The 24,109-nt window shown below is 47.4% G+C and overlaps 1 protein-coding gene across 1 annotated transcript in view; it reads right to left on the bottom strand.

The window, feature by feature from the left end:
• The window catches only part of LOC124017856 (microtubule-associated tumor suppressor 1 homolog), an 80,792-nt gene extending 56,903 nt beyond the window's left edge, over nucleotides 1–23,889 (bottom strand). Inside the window, exons 1-6 of the mRNA XM_046333090.1 lie at nucleotides 23,383–23,889; nucleotides 22,289–23,320; nucleotides 20,848–21,082; nucleotides 10,527–10,760; nucleotides 8,026–8,235; nucleotides 3,243–3,350 (exon numbers count right to left, since the gene is read on the bottom strand). Of these exons, the coding sequence (XP_046189046.1) occupies nucleotides 3,243–3,350; nucleotides 8,026–8,235; nucleotides 10,527–10,760; nucleotides 20,848–21,082; nucleotides 22,289–23,320; nucleotides 23,383–23,889 (2,326 nt within the window). The remainder of the gene's footprint in view (nucleotides 1–3,242; nucleotides 3,351–8,025; nucleotides 8,236–10,526; nucleotides 10,761–20,847; nucleotides 21,083–22,288; nucleotides 23,321–23,382) is intronic.
• Nucleotides 23,890–24,109: the final 220 nt, after the last annotated feature.

Here is a 24,109-nt window from a genome sequence, read left to right as displayed (position 1 = left end):
CATCTGTGACAAGCCTGGATACAACAGCGCTGTTTAAACATGCGCGCACACAGGGTGTGTGTGTGACAGAGGCAACAGTTTAGCCTAGTTTCACTCCAAGTGATTTCCATCAGTCCCCTGTATCCCTTTAATGACAGGAAGTGTTCGGGACACCATTCTTTGTGTGTTTGTTTACCCTTGTCACGAGCTTGTGAGCTCAGAGCTAGTCAGGCAGAACGCACAACCCAAACGCTCCTAATGACCCACACACACATGGGAATGCTTTCCAAATCGCTAACACGTTTTTACATTCTTCTATTTATAATTCTCTCCCTCTTGTCTCCCCAATTAGGCTACAGAAGTCCATAAATGTGTTTTAAATAGAAAACCTTTGAACTAAACACAGTGACTTAAAACCAGTGGTGGAAAAAGTATCCAATTCTTGAGTAAAAGTAAAGATACAGGTACCAAAATAATTCTTAAGTAATACTTGTATGCACACATGACTGTAAGTCGCTTTGGATAAAAGCGTCTGCTAAATGGCATATATTATTTTTATTATTACTTGAAAGTTTTTTTTAACTTAAAAGTACTTCACACCACTGCTTCAGTGAAATGAAATGAGGTGAAAAGTTAGTTCATAGTTATAGAATAATAGAAAATGCCTCAAGTAAAAGTGAAAGTCACCCAGTAAAATACTGCCCAAATGGTTCATTAATACATTTTCATAATTGTGAACTCTCCTCAAACAATAGCATGGTATTATTTCACTGTAATAGCTACTGTAAATTGGACAGTGCAGTTAGATGAACAAGAATTTAAAGCTTTCTGCCCATATCAGATATGTCTGTCCTGGGAAATGTTCATGTAACTTATAACCTCATGCTAATCACATTAGCCTACGTTAGCTTAACCATCCCGTGGGGGACACACCGGTCATGTAGAGTTTAAACAAATATATATATATATTCTATACTTGAGATTCTTCAAGGTAGCCACCCTTTGCCTTGTTGACAGCTTTGCACACGCTTGGCATTCTCTCAACCAGCTTCATGAGGTAGTCACCTGGAATGAGTTTCAATTAACAGGTGCACCTTGTTAAAAGTTAATTTATAGAATTTCTTTCCTTCTTAATCCATTTGAGCCAATCAGCTGTGTGGTGACAAGGTAGGGGTGATATACAGAAGACAGCCCTGTTTGGTAAAAGACCAAGTCCATATTATGGGAAGAACAGCTCAGATAAGCAAAGGGAAACGACAGTCCATCATTACTTTAAGACATGAAGGTCAGTCAATGCGGAAAATGTCAAGAACTGTGACATTTTCTTCAAGTACAGTCGCAAAAACCATCAAGCGCTATGATGAAACTGCCTCTCATGAGGACCACAAGAAAGGAAGACCCAGAGTTACCTGTGCTGCAGAGGATAAGTTTATTACAGTTACCAGGCTCTGAAATTGCAGCCCAAATAAATGCTTCACAGAGTTCAAGTAACAGATATCTCAACATCACCTGTTCAGAGGAGACTGTGTGAGTCAGGCCTTCATGATCAAATTGCCAGAAAGAAACCACTACTAAAGGACACCAATAATAAGAAGAGACTTGCTTGGACCGAGAAACATGAGCAATGGCCATTAGACTGGAAGAAATCTGTCCTTTGGTCTGATGAGTCCAAATGGGAGATTTTTGGTTCCAACTGCCAGGTCTTTCTGAGATGCAGAGTAGGTGAACGGATGATCTCTGGACGTATGGTTCCCACCATGAAGCATGGAGGAGGAGGTGTGATGGTGCTTTGCTGGTGACACAGTCTGTGATTTATTTAGAATTCAAGGCACACAACCAGCGTGGCTACCACAGCATTCTGCAGCGATACGCCATCCCATCTGGTTTGCGCTTAGTGGGACTATCATTTGTTTTTCAACAGGACATTGACCCAACACACCTCCAGGCTGTGTAAGGGCTATTTGACCAAGAAGGAGAGTGATGGAGTGCTGCATCAGATGACCTGGCCTCCATAATCATCCAACCTCAAACTAATTGAGATGGTTAGGGATGAGTTAGACCACAGAGTGAAGGAAAAGCAGCCAACAAGTGCTCAACATGTGGCAACTCCTTCAAAACTATTGCAAAAGCAATCCAGGTGAAGCTGGTTGACAGAATGCCAAGTGTGCAAAGCTGTCATCAAGGCATAGTGAGGCTACTTTGAAGAATCTAAAATACATTTGTTTAAAAAAATGTTGGTTACTACATGATTCCATGTGTAATTTTGTCATTTGATGTTTTCATTTTTATTCTACAATGTATAAAATAGTACAAATAAAGAAAAACCCTTGAATGAGTAGGTGTGTCCAAACCTTTGACCGTTACTGTATATACAATTAAAGCTGTGTTTGTGGATGAATTTACTTCTGCCAGATGTCTGTAATAATGTTTTTGCACTGAAGAACATTGCGCTCCATTTTTGCCAATTGAAGACCATTTTAAAAGCTTACAAAACTTCAAAAACGAAAGTAAAAAAACTCTAGTCTACTTCCTGGAAAATGACGCATCACTTTCATACTGTATATTCAGGCCATTCGGACAAACATTCTTCTAAATAAGCTGTCATGGATCCTTCTGACATTTAAGGAAAATGCATGGCTGAAAACCCTAAACGGTTGAGGCCGGGAATGTTCCAAGTCTAGTTTTACACAAATCCAGTGTGTGATGACGCTGGAGCGCTACCATGGTAACTGGGGGCCTACACTCTCCTGTGGTGTGGGTGCTAAAGTATAACTGGTTTGTGGAGGTTTTCTCAAAATTCAACAATAACCATGACACCTTTATGGGTGAGAGTCATATTGCCCTCGAGTCTCTTTTTCAGAGACCGTATAATAAATTATAAACTGGGTGGTTCGAGCCCTGAATGCTGATTGGCTAACAGCCGTTGTATATAAGACCGTATACAACGGATATGATAAAACAGTTTTTTTACTGTTCTAATTATGTTGGTAACCAGTTTATAACAGTAATAAGGCACATCAGGGGTTTGTGATATATGGCCAAAATACCATGGCTAAGGGCTGTGTCCAGGCACTCCACCGTGGTATATTGGCCATATACAACACCCCCTCGGGCCTTATTGTTTAAATATACTTCAAGATCCTTGGTTCTAGTGCCTTCTAAGCAACCCTAACCGTTACGTAGAAAAAACACTAAACACTAGCAGACGGAACCCAGGCTCAAAACCCAAACCCAACACCAAAACATTCAAACAGAACTCTTACCTGTGGCAGCAGCTGCGGGGCGGTTGAATCTGGCCGAGCCGGCCCTCTGAAGGGGGTTCTGGGCCTGCTTGCCTGCTACCTGGCTGGTCACCGCTGGAGTCTTCAGCCCTATGGTAGAGAAATAGTGAAACACCATGTCAACAGACAGACTAAACCTAACTGCAGCCTTGTAGCAGAGACTACCTGGTTATAGGGCTAGTGTGGTTTTATGAAGTAGTATCTGTGTAGTAGTGGAGCTTGGGTCTTAAAGGAGAGCGCAGAGATTTAGCCCCTGTGTCCACCTCCTACCACAGGTGTCCACCTCCTACCACAGGGCACAAGCCCCGTGTCCACCTCCTACCACAGGGCACAAGCCCCGTGTCCACCTCCTACCACAGGGCACAAGCCCCCGTGTCCACCTCCTACCACAGGGCACAAGCCCCTGTGTCCACCTCCTACCACAGGGCACAAGCCCCAGTGTCCACCTCCTACCACAGGGCACAAGCCCCCGTGTCCACCTCGTACCACAGGGCACAAGCCCCCGTGTCCACCTCGTACCACAGGGCACAAGCCCCCGTGTCCACCTCCTACCACAGGGCACAAGCCCCCGTGTCCACCTCCTACCACAGGGCACAAGCCCCGTGTCCACCTCCTACCACAGGGCACAAGCCCCCGTGTCCACCTCCTACCACAGGGCACAAGCCCCCGTGTCCACCTCCTACCACAGGGCACAAGCCCCCGTGTCCACCTCCTACCACAGGGCACAAGCCCCCGTGTCCACCACAGGGCACAAGCCCCCGTGTCCACCTCCTACCACAGGGCACAAGCCCCCGTGTCCACCTCCTACCACAGGGCACAAGCCCCGTGTCCACCCTACCACAGGGCACAAGCCCCCGTGTCCACCTCCTACCACAGGGCACAAGCCCCGTGTCCACCTCCTACCACAGGGCACAAGCCCCCGTGTCCACCTCCTACCACAGGGCACAAGCCCCCGTACCACAGGGCACAAGCCCCCGTGTCCACCTCCTACCACAGGGCACAAGCCCCCGTGTCCACCACAGGGCACAAGCCCCGTGTCCACCTCCTACCACAGGGCACAAGCCCCCGTGTCCACCTCCTACCAGGGCACAAGCCCCCGTGTCCACCTCCTACCACAGGGCACAAGCCCCCGTGTCCACCTCCTACCACAGGGCACAAGCCCCCGTGTCCACCTCCTACCACAGGGCACAAGCCCCCGTGTCCACCTCCTACCACAGGGCACAAGCCCCCGTGTCCACCTCCTACCACAGGGCACAAGCCCCGTGTCCACCTCCTACCACAGGGCACAAGCCCCCCGTGTCCAACCACAGGGCACCCCCGTGTCCACCTCCTACCACAGGGCACAAGCCCCGTGTCCACCTCCTACACAGGGCACAAGCCCCGTGTCCACCTCCTACCACAGGGCACAAGCCCCCGTGTCCACCTCCTACCACAGGGCACAAGCCCCCGTGTCCACCTCCTACCACAGGGCACAAGCCCCCGTGTCCACCTCCTACCACAGGGCACAAGCCCCGTGTCCACCTCCTACCACAGGGCACAAGCCCCCGTGTCCACCTCCTACCACAGGGCACAAGCCCCCGTGTCCACCTCCTACCACAGGGCACAAGCCCCCGTGTCCACCTCCTACCACAGGGCACAAGCCCCCGTGTCCACCTCCTACCACAGGGCACAAGCCCCCGTGTCCACCTCCTACCACAGGGCACAAGCCCACCTCCTACCACAGGGCCAAGCCCCCGTGTCCACCTCCTACCACAGGGCACAAGCCCCCGTGTCCACACCACAGGGCACAAGCCCCCGTGTCCACCTCCTACCACAGGGCACAAGCCCCCGTGTCCACCTCCTACCACAGGGCACAAGCCCCCGTGTCCACCTCCTACCACAGGGCACAAGCCCCCGTGTCCACCTCCTACCAGGGCACAAGCCCCGTGTCCACCTCCTACCACAGGGCACAAGCCCCCGTGTCCACAAGGGCACAAGCCCCCGTGTCCACCTCCTACCACAGGGCACAAGCCCCCGTGTCCACCTCCTACCACAGGGCACAAGCCCCCGTGTCCACCTCCTACCACAGGGCACAAGCCCCCGTGTCCACCTCCTACCACAGGGCACAAGCCCCGTGTCCACAAGCCCCCCCGTGTCCACCTCCTACCACAGGGTACAAGCCCCGTGTCCACCTCCTACCACAGGGTACAAGCCCCCCAGTGTCCACCTACCACAGGGTACAAGCCCCAGTGTCCACCTACCACAGGGTACAAGCCCCCGTGTCCACCTACCACAGGGTACAAGCCCCGTGTCCACCTACCACAGGGTACAAGCCCCCACAGTGTCCACCTACCACAGGGTACAAGCCCCGTGTCCACCTCCTACCACAGGGTACAAGCCCCCGTGTCCACCTACCACAGGGTACAAGCCCCCGTGTCCACCTCCTACAGGGTACAAGCCCCCGTGTCCACCTACCACAGGGTACAAGCCCCCCGTGTCCACCTCCTACAAGCCCCCGTGTCCACCTACCACAGGGTACAAGCCCCCCACCTACCACAGTGTCCACCTACCACAGGGTACAAGCCCCCGTGTCCACCTACCACAGGGTACAAGCCCCCGTGTCCACCTACCACAGGGTACAAGCCCCCGTGTCCACCTCCTAACAGGGTACCCCCGTGTCCACCTACCACAGGGTACAAGCCCCCGTGTCCACCTACCACAGGGTACAAGCCCCGTGTCCACCTACCACAGGGTACAAGCCCCCGTGTCCACCTACCACAGGGTACAAGCCCCGTGTCCACCTACCACAGTGTCCACCTACCACAGGGTACAAGCCCCCGTGTCCACCTACCACAGGGTACAAGCCCCCGTGTCCACCTACCACAGGGTACAAGCCCCCGTGTCCACCTACCACAGGGTACAAGCCCCCGTGTCCTCCTACCACAGGGTACAAGCCCCCGTGTCCACCTACCACAGGGTACAAGCCCCCGTGTCCACCTACCACAGGGTACAAGCCCCCGTGTCCACCTACCACAGGGTACAAGCCCCCGTGTCCACCTACCACAGGGTACAAGCCCCGTGTCCACAGGGTACAAGCCCCCGTGTCCAGGGTCAAGCTGAGGGTGGATAAATAAACACCTCATAATCACCTGGGCCCAGCTTATCAAAAAGTTATCTGGATTTCCTCTATTGGATAGGATTAAATTCATAGAAATATAATTAATAGAACAGAAGAATAATTGACTTGAATGAGGACTCCTGTTCTATTAATTATATTTCTATGCATTCAATCCTTTCCGATTGAGGATATCCAGATCGATAACTGACCCTACTCAATGGGAATTGGAGGATGATGGGTCATTTATTATTATTATTATTAAAGCCACAGGGTTGGAAAATTATTATGTTAAAACATAATTTTAGAAATGAGATAGTTAGATTATCATAAATCAGCTAGTCTGTTGATATGCAGGTAGCCTAGTGGTTAGAGTGTTGGGCCAGTAACCGAAAGGTTGCTGAATTGAATCCCGAGCTGACAAGGTAAAAATCTGTCGTTCTGTCCCTGAGCAAGGCAGTTAACCCGCTGTTCCCCGGGGGCCGAAAGACATGGATGTAAATTATGGCAGTCCCCCGCACCTCTCTGATTCAGAGGGGTTGAGTCAAGACACATTTCAGTTGAAGGCATTCAGTTGTACAACTGACTAGGTATTCCCCTTTATATGGTTTGGTATTTTACAATATAGTGGGACACAAGGAATAGATATTTGTGGGAATTGAGTGTTCTACCTCGGCGGTGAGTCATTGCAGTGTGTGTGTGAGAGAAAGAGAGTGTGTGTGTCCTCATAAGTTATAGTTGAATTAAGAAATTTGAAACCAATGAGAAATCAGACTGACCTAGATACAATGGAATAAAAAATATTGGTCCTCATATGTTTACACTTCAACCAAGCAGAAATCCACAGGGACAAAAAAATCAACTAACATACCGACTACTGTATCCATGAACTGTCAGTGGTCACTGCTGCCATGGCAACATGACGTCCCTACAGCAGATGTACTGTACTCCATCGACCCCAAGCTAATATTACTCATATCCTGTGGGCACTTCCAGAGGCCACAGAAATAAACAGAGATTCTATCTAACCAATATAAGGGAGCGCTATATTAATTGACACACATTATTGTGGAGATAAAGTGTATAAATGAACCAATCATCATTCAGGATTAGACCCACCCGTTGTATAATCATTGACACACACAGGGACGGAGGTTGGTTGGTAATACAATCCTGGTTCGGTAATATTCCAATCTATGTGGTTCTGTTGGAACAACACATTGGGTCTAATCAGAAGAAACCAACACATTTGAACACAAATATGTCCATGTTTTAGCTAAAAGATATTCAAGTCAAGGAGAGGGTGTGGTGTGCAAATCAAAAGCCCCAGAGGAGACATCACCATCTGGGTTAAATAAAACTGGTCCATCTGATCCTGATCAGAGAAACACATCACAGAGGGAAACTGACTCATTAGTGAAACTGGCTAGTGGTGGTGAGCATGTTTAGACACATCTGTTTAAATGCTAACTCTGCTTAGACCATCAGACTTAAAGGGATAGGCTTCAAAATCAAAAAGGTTAGTGAGTGAAAGTAAGCATACAGCAAGGATATGTGAAAGTATTGTGTGCGTGTGTGTGTGTGTGTGTGTGTGTGTGTGTGTGTGTGTGTGTGTGTGTGTGTGTGTGTGTGTGTGTGTGTGTGTGTGTGTGTGTGTGTGTGTGTGTGTACCTGTTGCAGTGCTTCTCCCTGGTAGTGAGGGGGCTCTGGTTCGGAACCCCAGTGGCCTGGTAGTGGTGGGGGCCTTAATCGACCCCTGGGTTCCCCCTGGAGCTGTAGGCTGGCTGGGCCTCTCATCTGGCTTACAGCCCCCCACCACTGGAGCTGTAGGCTGGCTGGGCCTCTCATCTGGCTTACAGCCCCCCACCACTGGAGCTGGGACTAGGACAGAGAAAGACAGGGATGATGACAGTTAATACTAGAATTAAGAATGAACTAATACAAATATAGTCTATTAACCACTTGGAAATAGACTGAAACTCATTCAAACCTCACTCAACTACATTGGGTTTAGTTTGAGTTGTTCAATAGTGAAAGATGATTGGCTCGCACGTGTAACTCCAGCACAAACAACATTCTATAATAGAATAGTGTTATTTGACGCGTATCTTTTTAGACATGGAAAGACCCAAACGCCGTTCTGAAAGATGACAGTTCTACTGTATCAAAACTGAAATGGTCTCCGTTGTGAATACGTCTGTGTGGGCAGATAGCGAACCTCTCACAGCACGTCTGTGTGGGCAGATAGCGAACCTCTCACAGCACGTCTGTGTGGGCAGATAGCGAACCTCTCACAGCACGTCTGTGTGGGCAGATAGCGAACCTCTCACAGCCCAAACGTAAGAAAGAAAAAAATAGCTGTTTACATGGCATAATTCCCCTCATTAAGCTAAATGCACATAACGCCGATTACCTAGCAAAAAGGGGAATAATCTCTGGTCCTAATTATCTACATGATTACAATCATCAGACTACTGATTACAAATGTCTCAAAACGCTGCATAAACAACATCATCTGCATTAGCGAGAGGCGTCTGCAGCACAATTAGAGCAACGGGAAACCAGTATGTTGATGTAGTTAAGGCACAATGGTAGATTGATTTGGTGATCAGTGTGTGATTAGTTCCTCTGTAAACAGAGGCGGCGCAACGCCATAGCAACAGTATCTTGGTCGTCATCCGATCACCATGACAACCTGCTCATCCAACAGTAGCCATAGGTCTTCTACCTTCGGCGCTGAGTCATTGCAGTGTGAGTGTGAGAGCAAGAGAGAGAGAGCGTGTGAAAGTGTGGAGAGAGAGTGTGAGAAGAGTGAGAGAGTGCATGAGAGTGATAGAGAGGAGAGCGATGGAGAGCGAGAGAGAGAGCGCGTGTGAAAGTGTAGAGAGAGAGCGAGTGTGAGAAGAGTGAGAGAGGGCATGAGAGTGATAGAGAGGAGAGCGATGGAGAGCGAGAGAGAGAGCGCGTGTGAAAGTGTAGAGAGAGAGCGAGTGTGAGAAGAGTGAGAGAGGGCATGAGAGCGATGGAGAAGAGAGCGATGGAGAGGAGAGCGAGAAGGAAGAAAGAAATTTCTTTTTTCTCTACTGTTCTGTCACTAAAGGAATTCCTACAGCAGGTCTCATCCATGTCTTCATCTCTCTTGAACATCCCCCTTTCCCCTCCTCCCCACCCCCCTCTTCTTTCTCTTCAACAGAGTGGTGGCTGTACTGAACAAAGACAACCATTGACCCCCTATCCCCATTTAGACCAAGTCACACAGGGAGGTCATGTGATGCTGTTGATAGTATTGTTCAGACGTATCACATTAAACTATTAGATAGTAATAGAAACCTCACTCTCAAACTCAACTCTACACGTTCAACGTGTTGTGTGTTCATTTCAATATAGATTTCCTGATAAACTGAGACACGGCAACTATACATTATCCAGTGTTGAGTGGTTCAGTGTAGCAAGCCAACACTGTGGGGGAGCTGATTATCACCTCTAGGGACATTAAATCAGTCCTGACAGCAGACTACAGCAGGTCTGTACAATAAGCATGTAGACTTTCTGGAAACTAATATTTACTCCCTGAAATGAGTTAAATAAATGTGTGTGAGTAAGAGTCAGTCCTCACCCTTCTCCACTCACACCTCCATCTTCCTCAACACACAACCACCACCCTCCTCCTCCTCTCCAGCAGCTACAGTAGATATAGAGAGGAGGACCAGATGTAATCCAGAGGTTTATGATGCCGTCCAGACAAAGCCCCCTGGATATGTGGGTCAGGAGAGTACCCTGTCTGCCTCTCTGATCACACACACACAGAGCCTGGGCAGATGTGAACTCTGACCTCGATAGAGAAAGCAGGAATGCCACTGCAATGAGGGGCCAGATTCACATGGACATTCTCTTCAGAGTCAAATGGCAGGGGAGACTGATGGAATTGTCGAGAGCGAGAGAGAGTGTGTGAGCTAGTGGCAAGAGGAGGATGTGAGTCACCAGCAACAGGAAGACCACACCAATGAAAACCACTGCTTGCACACTGAGTGTGTTGTGTGAAGACCTTCTGTGGTGCCGCAATATAGGAAGAATAACTCAATGCGCACACACACACACACACACACACACACACACACACACACACACACACACACACACACACACACACACACACACACACACAGTCTCACGTTTGCTGGGGGCTGCTGAAGATCCGTTACTCTCGGTGGCGGCGCTGCCCAGAGAAGAAGAGCTAAGGCTTGTGGGTAGGTTCTTCACGGGCAGTTTGGACACGGCGGCGGCAGCAGCAGCCGAAGTGCGAGCAGCACCTAACCCCAGGTTGACGGATGGCTTTGGGTTAGAGGTCACCACAGTAGGCCCAGGCAATCCAGAGGGTCTGTCTGTGACACGTGGCTTGGGGATACCTGGGAAATGTAGGAAAGGACCAACAGGGTTCATCAGTTTCAGGTATTGGGAGAAGTATTCACATCTGTATCAGTATGAATCAATGTCCGTAATATCAATATGTCCGTACACTGAAAATTCTAACATAAGATATCAGTATCGTATCAATACAAAGATCAGGGGCAGTATTTATAAGAATGCTGATTTAGGATCAGTTTTGCCTTTAAGATCAAGGCTTCCTCAGCATCTGCAGAACACATATACCACTAGTCAGTGTGTGTGTGTGAGTATAAACATGCCCTACGAGAAGATACATATTTATTTATCTAGTGACACAGCTGAGCTAGCAGAGGAAGGATGAATAGGAGAGAGACAGGGAGTGAGAGAGAAAACCCCCTCTGGCACTGAGTACATACAGAGAGAAGTATAGAGAAGAGCCCATATCAGCACAAAGTACGTGGACATACTGTAGGGTGGCATTGATGGATATATGCAGACATCAGCAAGTTTTAGACAAGCTCGCTCTCTCTCTTACACACACACACACACACACACACACACACACACACACACACACACACACACACACACACACACACACACACACACACACACACACACACACACACACACACAGGTTAGGGTGCAGAGATTTGTCTCCAGTGTGAGGTGAATGAGGTCTGTGACCGCCAGTCAAAGGTTCTGAAATAGAACAGGGTTGGTCTTCCACAGAGGGAGGGGTTATGGTCCTATAGTGTTCCTGTAGTGTTGCTGAATACTGTAACAGAGCACCATGTCGTGACTGGGCCGCGTCTCCTGAACATAAAAAACTGCAGTGACGCTAGCAGCACTGTATAATAACATGATGTGAACTATCTGGATACATGGCTAGTCTTACACCTCAGACCTGGGTCATGTTCAGTGGGCCACAACGTAACAACACATTTGGCAACGTGACTAGTTAAGGTTAAAAAGGTTCAATTCTTAGTCTTACGGTACAAGTTAATGAAGTACTTTCCTGTTTCACTCGGTTTGAAATAGTTTCTACTAGCTGATAGTGAACAGGACTCTGGATCTTACAGGCTATTGCAGATACTTGAGCTGCGTTTGGATTTAGCCCCCCCACACACAAGACGAATCACACGCACAACGCAAATACTTTTTGACATATTCATTTGACCAATGTCTGGTACAATGTCTGTCCATGACCCACGGAGCCAAATACTGTAGTTTAACTTGACCCAGGTCTGGTAACCCCTGGGCTGTTCTCCAGCTTAGGGGAGGGCTTGGTGGGAACTAACAACACCTCCTCCTTTCCTTTTTTCCCATACTTAATCAAACATGCTTCACTATCAGTAGGAACACCTCCAAGGCCCTATGGCTCTTCCCTTTTCACACCACTGCCCTGTGTGTGTGCGTGTGCGTGTGCGTGAGAGAGAGACAGAGACTGTGCGAGAGAAACAATAGCAGAGACGTTGTTTGTGTGTGTCAAAACTCAAGGATGTGTACATGTGTATCCAGGACAACGCCCTGAGTGGACCTGTGGGTTGTGTCACCATCGGCTTTGCTCATCAGAGACAGGAAAGAGAGGAAGAGCACTGCTGTGTAGAGATTAGTAGTAGGATAACTATGATCTACTGTGAGGTCAGTTTGACGTTTTCCCTCATGATGGTCAGGGTTAGGACTGGAGCAGGGCAAGCTGGTCCTGGATCTGTGTGTACAGGAAATGTCTGGTTCAAGGTGTTGGATAGTACAGTAACATAACTGAATAGACCTCCTGTGTACAGTGTTAGTTACTGCAGTACCACCAAATAGCCCTTTGACAGCAAATACATACTGTATTATACACTCAGTATACCAAACACTAGGAACACCTTCCTAATATAGAGTTGCACCCCTCCCCTTTGTCCCCAGAACAGCCTCGATTCATCCTCTACAGTACAAGGTGTTGAAAGCGTTCCACAGAGATGCTGGCCCATATTGACTCCTAAGCGTTCCACAGTTGTGTCAAGTTGGCTGGATATCCTTTGGGTGGTGGACCATTCTTAATACTCACGGGAAAAACCCAGCAGCGCTGCAGTTCTTAACACAAACCGCTGCGTCTGGCACCTACTACCAAACCCCCCGTTCAAAGGCACTTAAATATTTTGTCTTGCCCATTCACCCTCTGAATGGCACACATACACAATCCATGTTTCAAGGCTTTAAAAAGTCCTTCATCTACACGGATTGAAGTAGATTTAACAAGTGACATTAATAAGGGATCATAGCTTTCATCTGGATTCACCTGGTCAGTCTGTCATGGAAAGAGCCTAATGTTTCGTATACTCCGTGTATAATTGAGAACTTATAGCTAGCTGTGCGTTGGTTGCCTGAATGTCTTAGGAAGATACACATATACATGTTTATGTTACCTAGGCAACATTAGGAGTTGTTGTAAACACTCACCGCAAGGTGAACACACAAGGTAAAAAATTAACACAAGCATGTTGCCTCAGTAACCACATAAGACATTAGGCCAAGCACGCCTCCTACGCAATCATCAAGTTTGGAGACGACACAACAGTAGTGGGCTTGATTACCAACAACGACGAGACCGGTGAGGGCTCTGGGACTGTGGTGCCAGGAAAATAACCTCTCATTCAACGTCAACAAAACAAAGGAGATGATCGTGGACTTCAGGAAACAGCAGAGGGAGCACCCCCCTATCCACATCGACTGGACCGCAGTGGAGAAGGTGGAAAGATCCTGGGCGTAGTCATCACTGACAAACTGAAATGGTCCACCCACACAGACAATGTGCCTCTTCAAAATCAGGAGGCTGATTTTTTGGGGGATTGGCACCTAAAACCCTCTCAAACTTTTACAGATACAGAATTGAGAGCATCAGCGCCTGGTATGGCAACATTTTTTTTTTTACACCAAACCAACCGGCAGTGTGGTGCCAGGACAACAACCTCTCCCTCAATGTGAGCAAGACAAATGAGCTGATCGTGGACTACAGGAAAAGGCGGGCTGAACAGGCCCCCATGAACATCGATGGGGCTGTAGTGGAGCGGGTCGAGAGTTTCAAGTTCCTTGGTGTCCACATCACCAACAAACTATCATGGTCCAAATATACCAAGACAGTTGTGAAGAGGGAACGACAAAACCTTTTCCCCCTCAGGAGACTGAAAAGATTTGGCATGGGTCCCCAGATCCTCAAAAACTTCTACAGTTGCACCATCGAGAGTATCCTGACCGGTTGCGTCACCGCCTGGTATGGCAACTCCTCAACATCTGAACGTAAGGTGCTACAGAGGCTAGTGCGAACAGCCCAGTACATTACAGGAGCCAAGCTTCCTGCAATCCAGGACCTATATAATAGGCGTGTCAGAGGAAAGTCCATAAAATTGTTAGAGACTCCAGTCACCCAAGTCATAGACTGTTTTCTCTGCTACCGAACGGCAAGCAGTACCGGAGCGTCAAGTCTAGGTCCAAAAGGCTCCTTAACAGCTTCTACCACCAAGCCATAAGACTGCTGAACAATTAATCAAATGGCCACCAGACTATTACATTGACCCCCCCCCCCCCCATTTGTTTGTACACTGCTGCAACTCACTGTTTATTATCTATGCATAGTCCCTTCACCCCTACCTACATGTACAAATGACCTCTAACCTGTACCCCTGCACACTGACTCGGTACCTCCTGTATATGGCCTTGTTATTGTTGTTATTGTTGTTATTGGTGTTACTGTGTTACTGTGTTACTGTGTTATTGTGTTATTGTGTTACTGTTGTTATTGTGTTACTGTTGTTATTTTTATTTGTACTTTTTTCTACTTTTTACATTAGTTTATTTGGTAAATATTTTCTTAACTCCTCTTGAACTGCACTGTTGGTTAAGGGCTTGTAAGGAAGCATTTCACAGTAAGTTCTACACTTGTATTCGGCGCATGTGACAAATTAAGTTTGATTTGAACTGCACCGCCCGCAATCACAGGGCACTCCAGGGGGTGATGCGGTCTGCCCAATGCATCACCGGGGGCTCACTACCTGCCCTCCAGGACAACTACAGCACCTGATGCCATAGGAAGGACAAAAAGATCATCAAGGACAACAACCACCTGAGCCACTGCCTGTTCACCCAGTTATCATCCAGAAGGCAAGGTCAGTACAGGTGCATCAAAGCTGGGACTGAAAAACAGCTTCTATCTCAAGGTCATCAGACTGTTAAACAGCCATCACTAGCACATTAGAGGCTGCTGCCTATATTTACATTTACATTTAAGTCATTTAGCAGACGCTCTTATCCAGAGCGACTTACAAATTGGTGCATTCACCTTATGACATCCAGTGGAACAGTCACTTTACAATAGTGCATCTAAATCTTAAAGGGGGGGGGGTGAGAGGGATTACTTATCCTATCCTAGGTATTCCTTAAAGAGGTGGGGTTTCAGGTGTCTCCGGAAGGTGGTGATTGACTCCGCTGTCCTGGCGTCGTGAGGGAGTTTGTTCCACCATTGGGGGGCCAGAGCAGCGAACAGTTTTGACTGGGCTGAGCGGGAGCTGTACTTCCTCAGTGGTAGGGAGGCAAGCAGGCCAGAGGTGGATGAACGCAGTGCCCTTTTTTGGGTGTAGGGCCTGATCAGAGTCTGGAGGTACTGAGGTGCCGTTCCCCTCACAGCTCCGTAGGCAAGCACCATGGTCTTGTAGTGGATGCGAGCTTCAACTGGAAGCCAGTGGAGAGAACGGAGGAGCGGGGTGACGTGAGAGAACTTGGGAAGGTTGAACACCAGACGGGCTGCGGCGTTCTGGATGAGTTGAAGGGGTTTAATGGCACAGGCAGGGAGCCCAGCCAACAGCGAGTTGCAGTAATCCAGACGGGAGATGACAAGTGCCTGGATTAGGACCTGCGCCGCTTCCTGTGTGAGGCAGGGTCGTACTCTGCGGATGTTGTAGAGCATGAACCTACAGGAACGGGCCACCGCCTTGATGTTGATATATACATAGACTTGAAATCACTGGTCATAAATGGAACACTAGTTACTTTAATAATGTTTACATATTTTGTATTACTCATCTCATATGTATATATACTGTATTTTAGTCTATGCTGCTCTGACATTGCTCGTCCAAATATTCTGTAATGTCGTTCGTCTGTTGTTAGAAGAGAGGCAGACCGAAATGCAGCGTGTAGGTTACTCATGACATTTAATGAAGCTAATACAGTACATGAAATAACGAAGAAGAAAACAACAAACGAATGAAACTAATACAGCCTATCTGGTGACTAACACTAAGACAGGTACAATCACCCATGAAATACAACGCGCACTCAGGCTGCCTAAATACGGTTCCCAATCCGAGACAACTAGAATCAGCCGACTCCAATTAGGAATCGCCTCAGGCAGCCAAGCCTAACTAGACACACCCCTAATAATACACACTCCCAATTAATACAAACCCAATACGAAATAACAACATAAACCCATGTCACACCCTGGCCTACCCAAACATATAACAAAAACACAAGATACAATGACCAAGGCGTGACATTTATATATTCTTATTTCCTTTACTTAGTTTTGTGTATTGTAGCGAAATTGTTAGATATTACTTGTTAGATATTACTGCACTGTCGGAGCAAGAAACAAACACAAGCATTTCGCTACACCCGCAATAACATCTGCTTAACACGTATATGTGACCAATAACATTTGATTGGATTTGAAACAAATGATGGTGATTGAGTAACAGACAGCCTTTGAACTCTTATTTGGGTGGAGAAGGTTTCCGAATGTGCTTCTCAAAGACCCCTTTTCAACATGGCCAGAGTTCGGGGTCAAATTTGGCACCGTTTTTCAGAAACAAGGAAACTATTGTCCGCTCAGAATTTGACCTTTTCTGACAAGACGCAGATCTGGTTTTCTGATAGATTCATTCTTCCACACACCCTCAGATCCAATCCGCCCCCGAATCCCAACTGTCCCATATCACACACTGCAGCCTAGCGGTTATGGAAACAAATAGTTAAATTACAGACAGGCTATTGTGGGGGAATCCCGACCCGGGTTAAGCGTGTGTAAATGGAACGCAATTCCTTTTTTTTTTAAAATGCACTTTTCTCTCCGTGCATATATTGACCTTAAACCTAAGCATGAGAATGGCATTCTATTCACCTGCTATTCATTGGGGATGGAGCTTGAATGAATGAAGGTGTGGAGGAGGCGTGTCCACAGATATGCTGTATTCTGACCTTGACTTAATTCCTTCATAATGAATGAAGGTGTGGAGGAGGCGTGTCCACAGATATGCTGTATTCTGACCTTGACTTAATTCCTTCATAATGAATGAAGGTGTGGAGGAGGCGTGTCCACAGATATGCTGTATTCTGACCTTGACTTAATTCCTTCATAATGAATGAAGGTGTGGAGGAGGCGTGTCCACAGATATGCTGTATTCTGACCTTGACTTAATTCCTTCATAATGAATGAAGGTGTGGAGGAGGCGTGTCCACAGATATGCTGTATTCTGACCTTGACTTAATTCCTTCATAATGAATGAAGGTGTGGAGGAGGCGTGTCCACAGATATGCTGTATTCTGACCTTGACTTAACTCCCTCATAATGAATGAAGGTGTGGAGGAGGCGTGTCTACAGATATGATGTATTCTGACCTTGACTTAATTCCCTCATAATGAATGAAGGTGTGGAGGAGGTGTGTCCACAGATATGATGTATTCTGACCTTGACTTAATTCCCTCATAATGAATGAAGGTGTGGAGGAGGTGTGTCCACAGATATGATGTATTCTGACCTTGACTTAACTCCCTCATAATTTCACCATCTTTACCTGCAAGGAAACCATGAATGTCTACCTACCCGTTTCAAGTGGAAAAAGACTACTTTCTTTTATCAGACAGAAATAACACCGTTCTCCATACATTGTCATTTACAACTTGATAAGAGCTATCGATAAGAGCTAGGTAAATGAGTCAACCGTTTGGATCAGGGGATTGTAAATAGACTTGTTTTAGATCCATTTTACATTCTAGTCGCTGCAGACAAACGTTAAACCAGTCATTTGGCAGCAACCTGAAGCATTATCAACAAATCAACTTTCCCCACAGTAAAGTTGATGAAATGCTTTGGCATTATTCCGAATTTTAAATTGTATCGAATTTGAACTTTGAGGGATGGTTACTCTCGAATGTCTTAATTATAGGCCACCCCGACATTCATGTTAAATATGATCCACTATCAGTATCAACCGTCAGTAGGACTAATAACCACACATATTCAACCGCCAATGTACTGTTAGTTCCCTTCAGGTGGTATAGCCTATATTATCATTCCATTGTTTCCTTTTCCTCCTCTGTAAACGCCGTCTCGTCCGTATGGCTGCTGAGGATCATTAGTATCAGTTGGTCTAATGCGTTTTTACACGTAGGCTAACTAAACTGTTATGGAGTGGAGTGCAGCCCAGCCGTAACAGTTACAACCTGATGGTTAGTGCAGGCAATAGGTGAGGGTATAGCCTACTATTGTACATTATTCTCCCTGTTGTAATTGAATGGTCACTAATCTTGCAACATTACCATGGTTTGACAAACTGAAGGTGGCAATTTTCAGGATGAATCAAACCACAGTATTTTTGATTAAAGGCTCTCCAAACCTGTTTTATGACTCAAATACTTTCTTAACCCTAAATAACTGATGAAATCAGACTATTTTTAAACCTGCCAATTGGTGCTAAAACAGTGTGGCAGGTAGCCTAGGGATTAAGAGCATTGAGCCATTAACCGAAAGGTCGCTGGTTCGAATCCCTGTCCAGACTACATGTAAAATCCTCTGAAGTGGCCCTGAGCAAGACATGTAACCCTAATTGCTCCTGTAATTCACTCTGGATAAAAGCGTCTGCTGAATGACTCAAATGTAAATGTAAAACAGAGATGAAAATGCATTAATTTAGATGGCTTTCTTTCATTGATCCCTAATATTCTGAACCTGTTCTCTCCACATATTCTAGTGAGTCGGTCAACAGAATTCTAAATCAAAGATACATCGTATTTAAATGGATGGCTTAAGATACATGTACTGAAAACCCCGTTGAATGAAGATGCAGAGTGCGTTACGTGACTGAATAAGGTATGTCTGATTACCAAACACTGAGAAGAGGTAGGAAAGGCGTACATTTTCTACGTCTGTCATAAGATGAATGCACCAATTTGTAAGTCGCTCTGGATAAGAGCGTCTGCTAAATGACTTAAATGTAAATGTAAATGATTACCAAACACTGAGAAGTGGTAGGAAAGGCGTACATTTTCTACGTCTGATTACCAAACACTGAGAAGAGGTAGGAAAGGCGTACATTTTCTACGTCTGAAGACTAGATGGAAGACAACATGTTGATGTCTCGCGTAACTAAGACTACGTCCCAAAAGACACCCTATTCCCTATGTAGTGGACTACTTTTTACCAGGGCTCATATGGCTTTTGTCAAAAGCAGTGCACTATATAGGGAATAGGGTGGCATTTGGGACTTACTCCCAATGACCCACGTCACGCTAATAGTAGTCTCAATTTCCTCACACAAGAAAAGCCTTTTGTGTGTATGGTGACAGAGAATCAAACATTGGATCCAACCACTCTGGAAGAAGGAAGAGAGGACCAGAAAGAAGGAAGAAGGAGAGAGCGAGAGGGTTGCATATGCTTTTCGACTTCCTCTGAGAGGACACAGAGGGAAGTTAGAGTAAAATTAGACCACAGACACGCATGGTCACAAGCACAGCACACAGTCAGTCAGTCTCCCATTTTAAATGGCTTTTAAAAGATGCAGTAGGTTACATGTGGTGAGGGAACATGATGAGAGAGAGAGTGAGATGAAAATAGAGAGAGAGTGTTATCTTATGTAAGTCTGCGCAGAACTGAGACAGACCCAAGCAGAAACACACAGTCTGGAGATCGACACACACTCTTGCGCAGCTAACCTTGTGGGGGACATACAATTCAGTCCCATTCAAAATCCTATTTTCCTTAACCCCTAACCCGTACCTTAACCCTAAACCTAACACTAGCTTCTAACCCTAAAACTAACCATAGCTCCTAACCCTAAACTTAATTCTAAGTATTTTATCTAACGGGTGGCATCCATAAGTCTAAATATTGCTTTTACATTGCACAACCTTCAATGTTATGTCATAATTATGTACAAATCTGGCAAATTAATTACGGTTTTTGTTAGGAATATATGGTCTTCACACAGTTCGCAACGAGCCAGGCGGCCCAAACTGCTGCATATAGCCAAACTCTGCTTGCACAGAACGCAAGAGAAGTGTCAATTTCCCTAGTTAATATTGCCTGCTAACATTAATTTCTTTTAACTAAATATGCAGTAATCGGCGTCCAAAAATGACAATTACCGATTGTTATGAAACCTTGAAATCAGCCATGCCGATTAATCAGTTAACCTCTAATTCTAACCCTTACACTAATTCTAACCCTAACACTAATTCTAACCCTAACACTAATTCTAACACTAATTCTAATTCTAACCCTAACACTAATTCTAACACTAATTCTAATTCTAACCCTAACACTAATTCTAACCTAAACCCCATAGAAATAGCATTTGACCTTGTGGGGACCAACAAAATATCCACAGTTAGTCAAATTGTTTGTTTACTATTCTTGTGGGAACTTCTGGTTAAACACGTCCACACACACAATCTCTCTGTTGCTCCATGTGTTGGTCTCTGTCTGATTGTCTTGTTCTGATCTGTATTGATTGTGTGTGTGCGTGTGTGTGTATGGAGTGTGCGTGTGTGATGATGCGTACGAGTGTGTGTCTTGTTTACCCAAACCAGAGTGTGTGTTTAAGTGCCCTCATCTCTGCAGCAGAAGCAGGAAATGAGCAGGCTGACACTGCAGAGCTCAGAATGCCTTTCACATTCCACTACACCTCACTCACACACATTCATTCACACGCGCTCACACACACACACATTCTCTCACACACAGTTTCAAGTCTCTACACACACAGCAATGTATTTTCTACACTTTGTCATTTATACACTTTATCAAGTTGCTGACACACAGAAAGATGTGTGTGTGTGTGTAGTCACCAGCTGTCTGACTTGGTCGTCCTCTCGGTGGAGACACGCTCCCAGTGGTCTGGCCGTCCTTCCCCGTCGTAGGAGGAGCGGGAGGGGGCAGCCTGGAGCCAGAACTCCCTCCTACTGGAGCTGGAGAGGTGGGAGACAGGGAAGGTCCCCCGGTGTTGCTCGCTCCCCCGGCCCCCCTGCCCTTGACCTGGGGCAGCTGTCTGACCGATGAGGGTCCCAGCTTGGAGGAGACCTTCTGCAGAAAGAGCTGTCGTTTAGTTACCGCGTCCCAGCCCATGGGGCCCAGCTCGGAGCTGCGCACCGAGACCATGGTGTTGGCCATTCCAGAGTCGTAGGCAGAAATGTGGAAGTAGAAGCACACAGGCAGGAGGAGTGAGAAGGGAGGGGGAGGAGAGAGAGGAAATAGGAGCAGGCTGGAACTCTGAGGTAAAACAGTTGCTATTGTACTACATTCCCTCTGGGATTCACTGCTGGGACCAGTTCCTCTCCCTCTTTATTCCCTCCCTCTTTATTCCCTCCCCCTCTTTCCTCCCTCTTTCCTCCCCCTCTTCCGTAAACACAGGGCACATATGGAGTGAGTTTGCAGGCGAGTTTTCAAAGACTTGACTGCTATAAATGTTCAGACTATTCGTACGCTATTCAGAACAGTTTGACAAATGGCTTTTGCCTTCATAGGAGAAGTGTCTGAGAAACAAATCTGTTCTGAGGACTGTTTCAAACTGAGAATAGAATGTGGCGGAACATTCACCAACCGACGTGTCACACACACCCGCAGATGTCAAGACATTCCACACCAAAAATGATTTGACTCATGCCGTCATTCAACAGAACCCCAACACTGATTGGGGTTCAATGTTCAGCATTATACTGCAGTGAATGATACAGTTGACATTTAAACCCAAAGCCCTCCTTTCGCCATGGATTACTTGAGCCTGACTAACAACATAGTTAAATCATGTGATGACATGCTCGCAGACAGACTTGCCTGAGGAACTACTCGATCACGCCACTCACAAACACAGGAAGAGTTGAAACCTGTCAATGGATTTCAAGGCAAAATACCAACAACAAACCTCTGCCACTCCCTCACCTAAAACCACTGCTCCCACCGGTTAGAGATGTAACCAAGCCTTGGGCTTGTTCTCTACATGCGTCATATCATCCTGATAAAGTACAGTATGTTCCTGGTGACTGGAAATCTCAGTCAGTTCACTAACAGCCCCTGTTGTGGATACTAAAAATACATCTTTCCTTGAGGAAATCACTGATCTGGCCAAGTTGAATTGGGTGAGGGCAGTCTGGTGTGTGGTGTTATACCATGTGACATGCAGATCAGTGATTCTTTCAAGGAAGAGAGGGAGGAACGTAAGGAAAGATTTGACCAAACTATTCAAACAGGGCCGTAATAGAATAACCCCCCCACACGCAGTGGGCTACTTACTGTGCCATTGCTTCTCCTTTGTTCTACAGGTGTCTCACCCCCTGCTCCCTCTGTAGTGTCATCTGTAGTGCACACTCCTGTAGTACACACTCCGGTAGTAGCCTCTTCTCCATTTGGGAGACCCTCCCCAGGCGTCCAACGGTGCCCATCCACAGCCAACTCTGAACCCAGAGAGCTGCTGGAGGTGGAGCGAATGCCATTGACTAAAGTGCCCTTCTTCCTCTTCTCAGATTGGTTAGAGACTCTGGGCTCTGTGTTTTGATTGGGTCTGGGTTTGGGGCTTGGCTTCAGCGAAGCTACTTTAGTTTGACCCAAAGACGACCTTTGCCTTTTGACTCCGTCTGGGGCTTTCTTTTCATTGGCCGGAGCAGTTTTTCCCTGCGTCTGATTGACTGTTCTGGTTGTAGAGGCGGGCCTGGACATGACCTTCGACTTGACGTTCTTCAGGTCGGGTTTGGGGAACCTCTTGACGTCCGTCCTACCAGGTTTGGATGTCGTGGTGACCGCTGTCTTGGCGATGGCAGCGTTCGGTTTGACCCGAGTTGCACACGGGTGTTCCTTGGTCTTGCGGAAAGCGGAGCTTGCACCTTTGGACCCTTTGTTTGGAGACTGGGGAACGGTAAAGGGGGACACTGCCAAATCCACACCCTTGGAGACTTGTACTGAGGTGGAGGTCTGGGAGACTACAGTGAAGCCTTCAGAATCTGGAGACACTATAGTTTCACTGAGAATAACCTCTAGTGCCACAATAGGCTCGGTGTCCACTGCCTCCACCATGGGGAGAACATCCAGAGTGCAGGCCTCCTCGGGCAGATCCACCCCCACCTGAAGTGCCTGTCTATCGGGCAGACCCGGTGAGCTGCTAGCCCCAGTCTGGAGGTTCTGGAGTTCCATGGTGATGGTCCCAGCATGAGGTCTCTTCCTCCCCTCAAGGCCCTTACAGAGGTCAGGCAATGGGGCGGAGAGTGGAGCCTGGATGGGAGCCGTGGTGAAGGGGAGTCCGTGTCCGAGTCCTCTAGGATGGACACCCCGCTGCTGGGGCGCCGCTCCGAGTCGATCAGGCTGATTCTCCTCATCACCATGTCCGAGCTCACCGACAGGAACAACCCTTCCTCATCATCCTCAACATCACCCTCGTCACCTGGGATCTCTGTGGCCGCCGAGTCCGGGGAAGAGTCCCTTCTCCTACCGCTGTTGCTCGCCACACTGCTAACGTTGTCATGGAGATCACCTTGGCTACCGTTACTATGCTCCCGTATCCCAGCAATGCTCATGACGAGGGTCAGGTTGTCGTTCCAGGAGTCCTCATCAGCGTCCAGGTAGACGGACACCGAGTTGTCGTTGGATTCAGAGAATTCAGTCTGAGGCAGTTCCCCAGCTGGTGAGATAGCGGCCATTTTGATTTGGGTCGACATCACACATTCCATGTCGACGTCCAGGCTGCTCAGACTCTGCAGGGAGTCTGGGGAGGAAGAGGAGGAGGAAGAGGAGACAGGGAAAGCATTGCCATTTTGGTCGCCGGTGCGGAGGAGGGGGAGCCTCATTCCGGAGCCATTCATGCCCCCGACGGGGACGCGTTCCCCGGGCTGAGACACACTCATCTCTGGTCTCCGGGAGTGTGTGGGGAAAGCTGATGTCGCTAACTGCTAAAGACCTCAAAACAAGGTCAAACCACGGAGAACTCCATGCTTACAACTGTTTACCTATGTAGGCAGACGTCTACTGAGCAAGGTGTTTCATTGATTAAAGCTGACTCAGATCAGCGCAATACCAGTGATAAGTAGTCAGCCGTCCCTATAGGCCTAGGAGTCACTGAGAGGT

This window comes from Oncorhynchus gorbuscha, unplaced genomic scaffold (assembly GCF_021184085.1).
Source record: "Oncorhynchus gorbuscha isolate QuinsamMale2020 ecotype Even-year unplaced genomic scaffold, OgorEven_v1.0 Un_scaffold_346, whole genome shotgun sequence".
Taxonomy (NCBI): Eukaryota; Metazoa; Chordata; class Actinopteri; order Salmoniformes; family Salmonidae; genus Oncorhynchus; species Oncorhynchus gorbuscha.
Note: the sequence above shows the minus strand (reverse complement) of the source record. Positions and strands in the feature narration are given on the sequence as shown.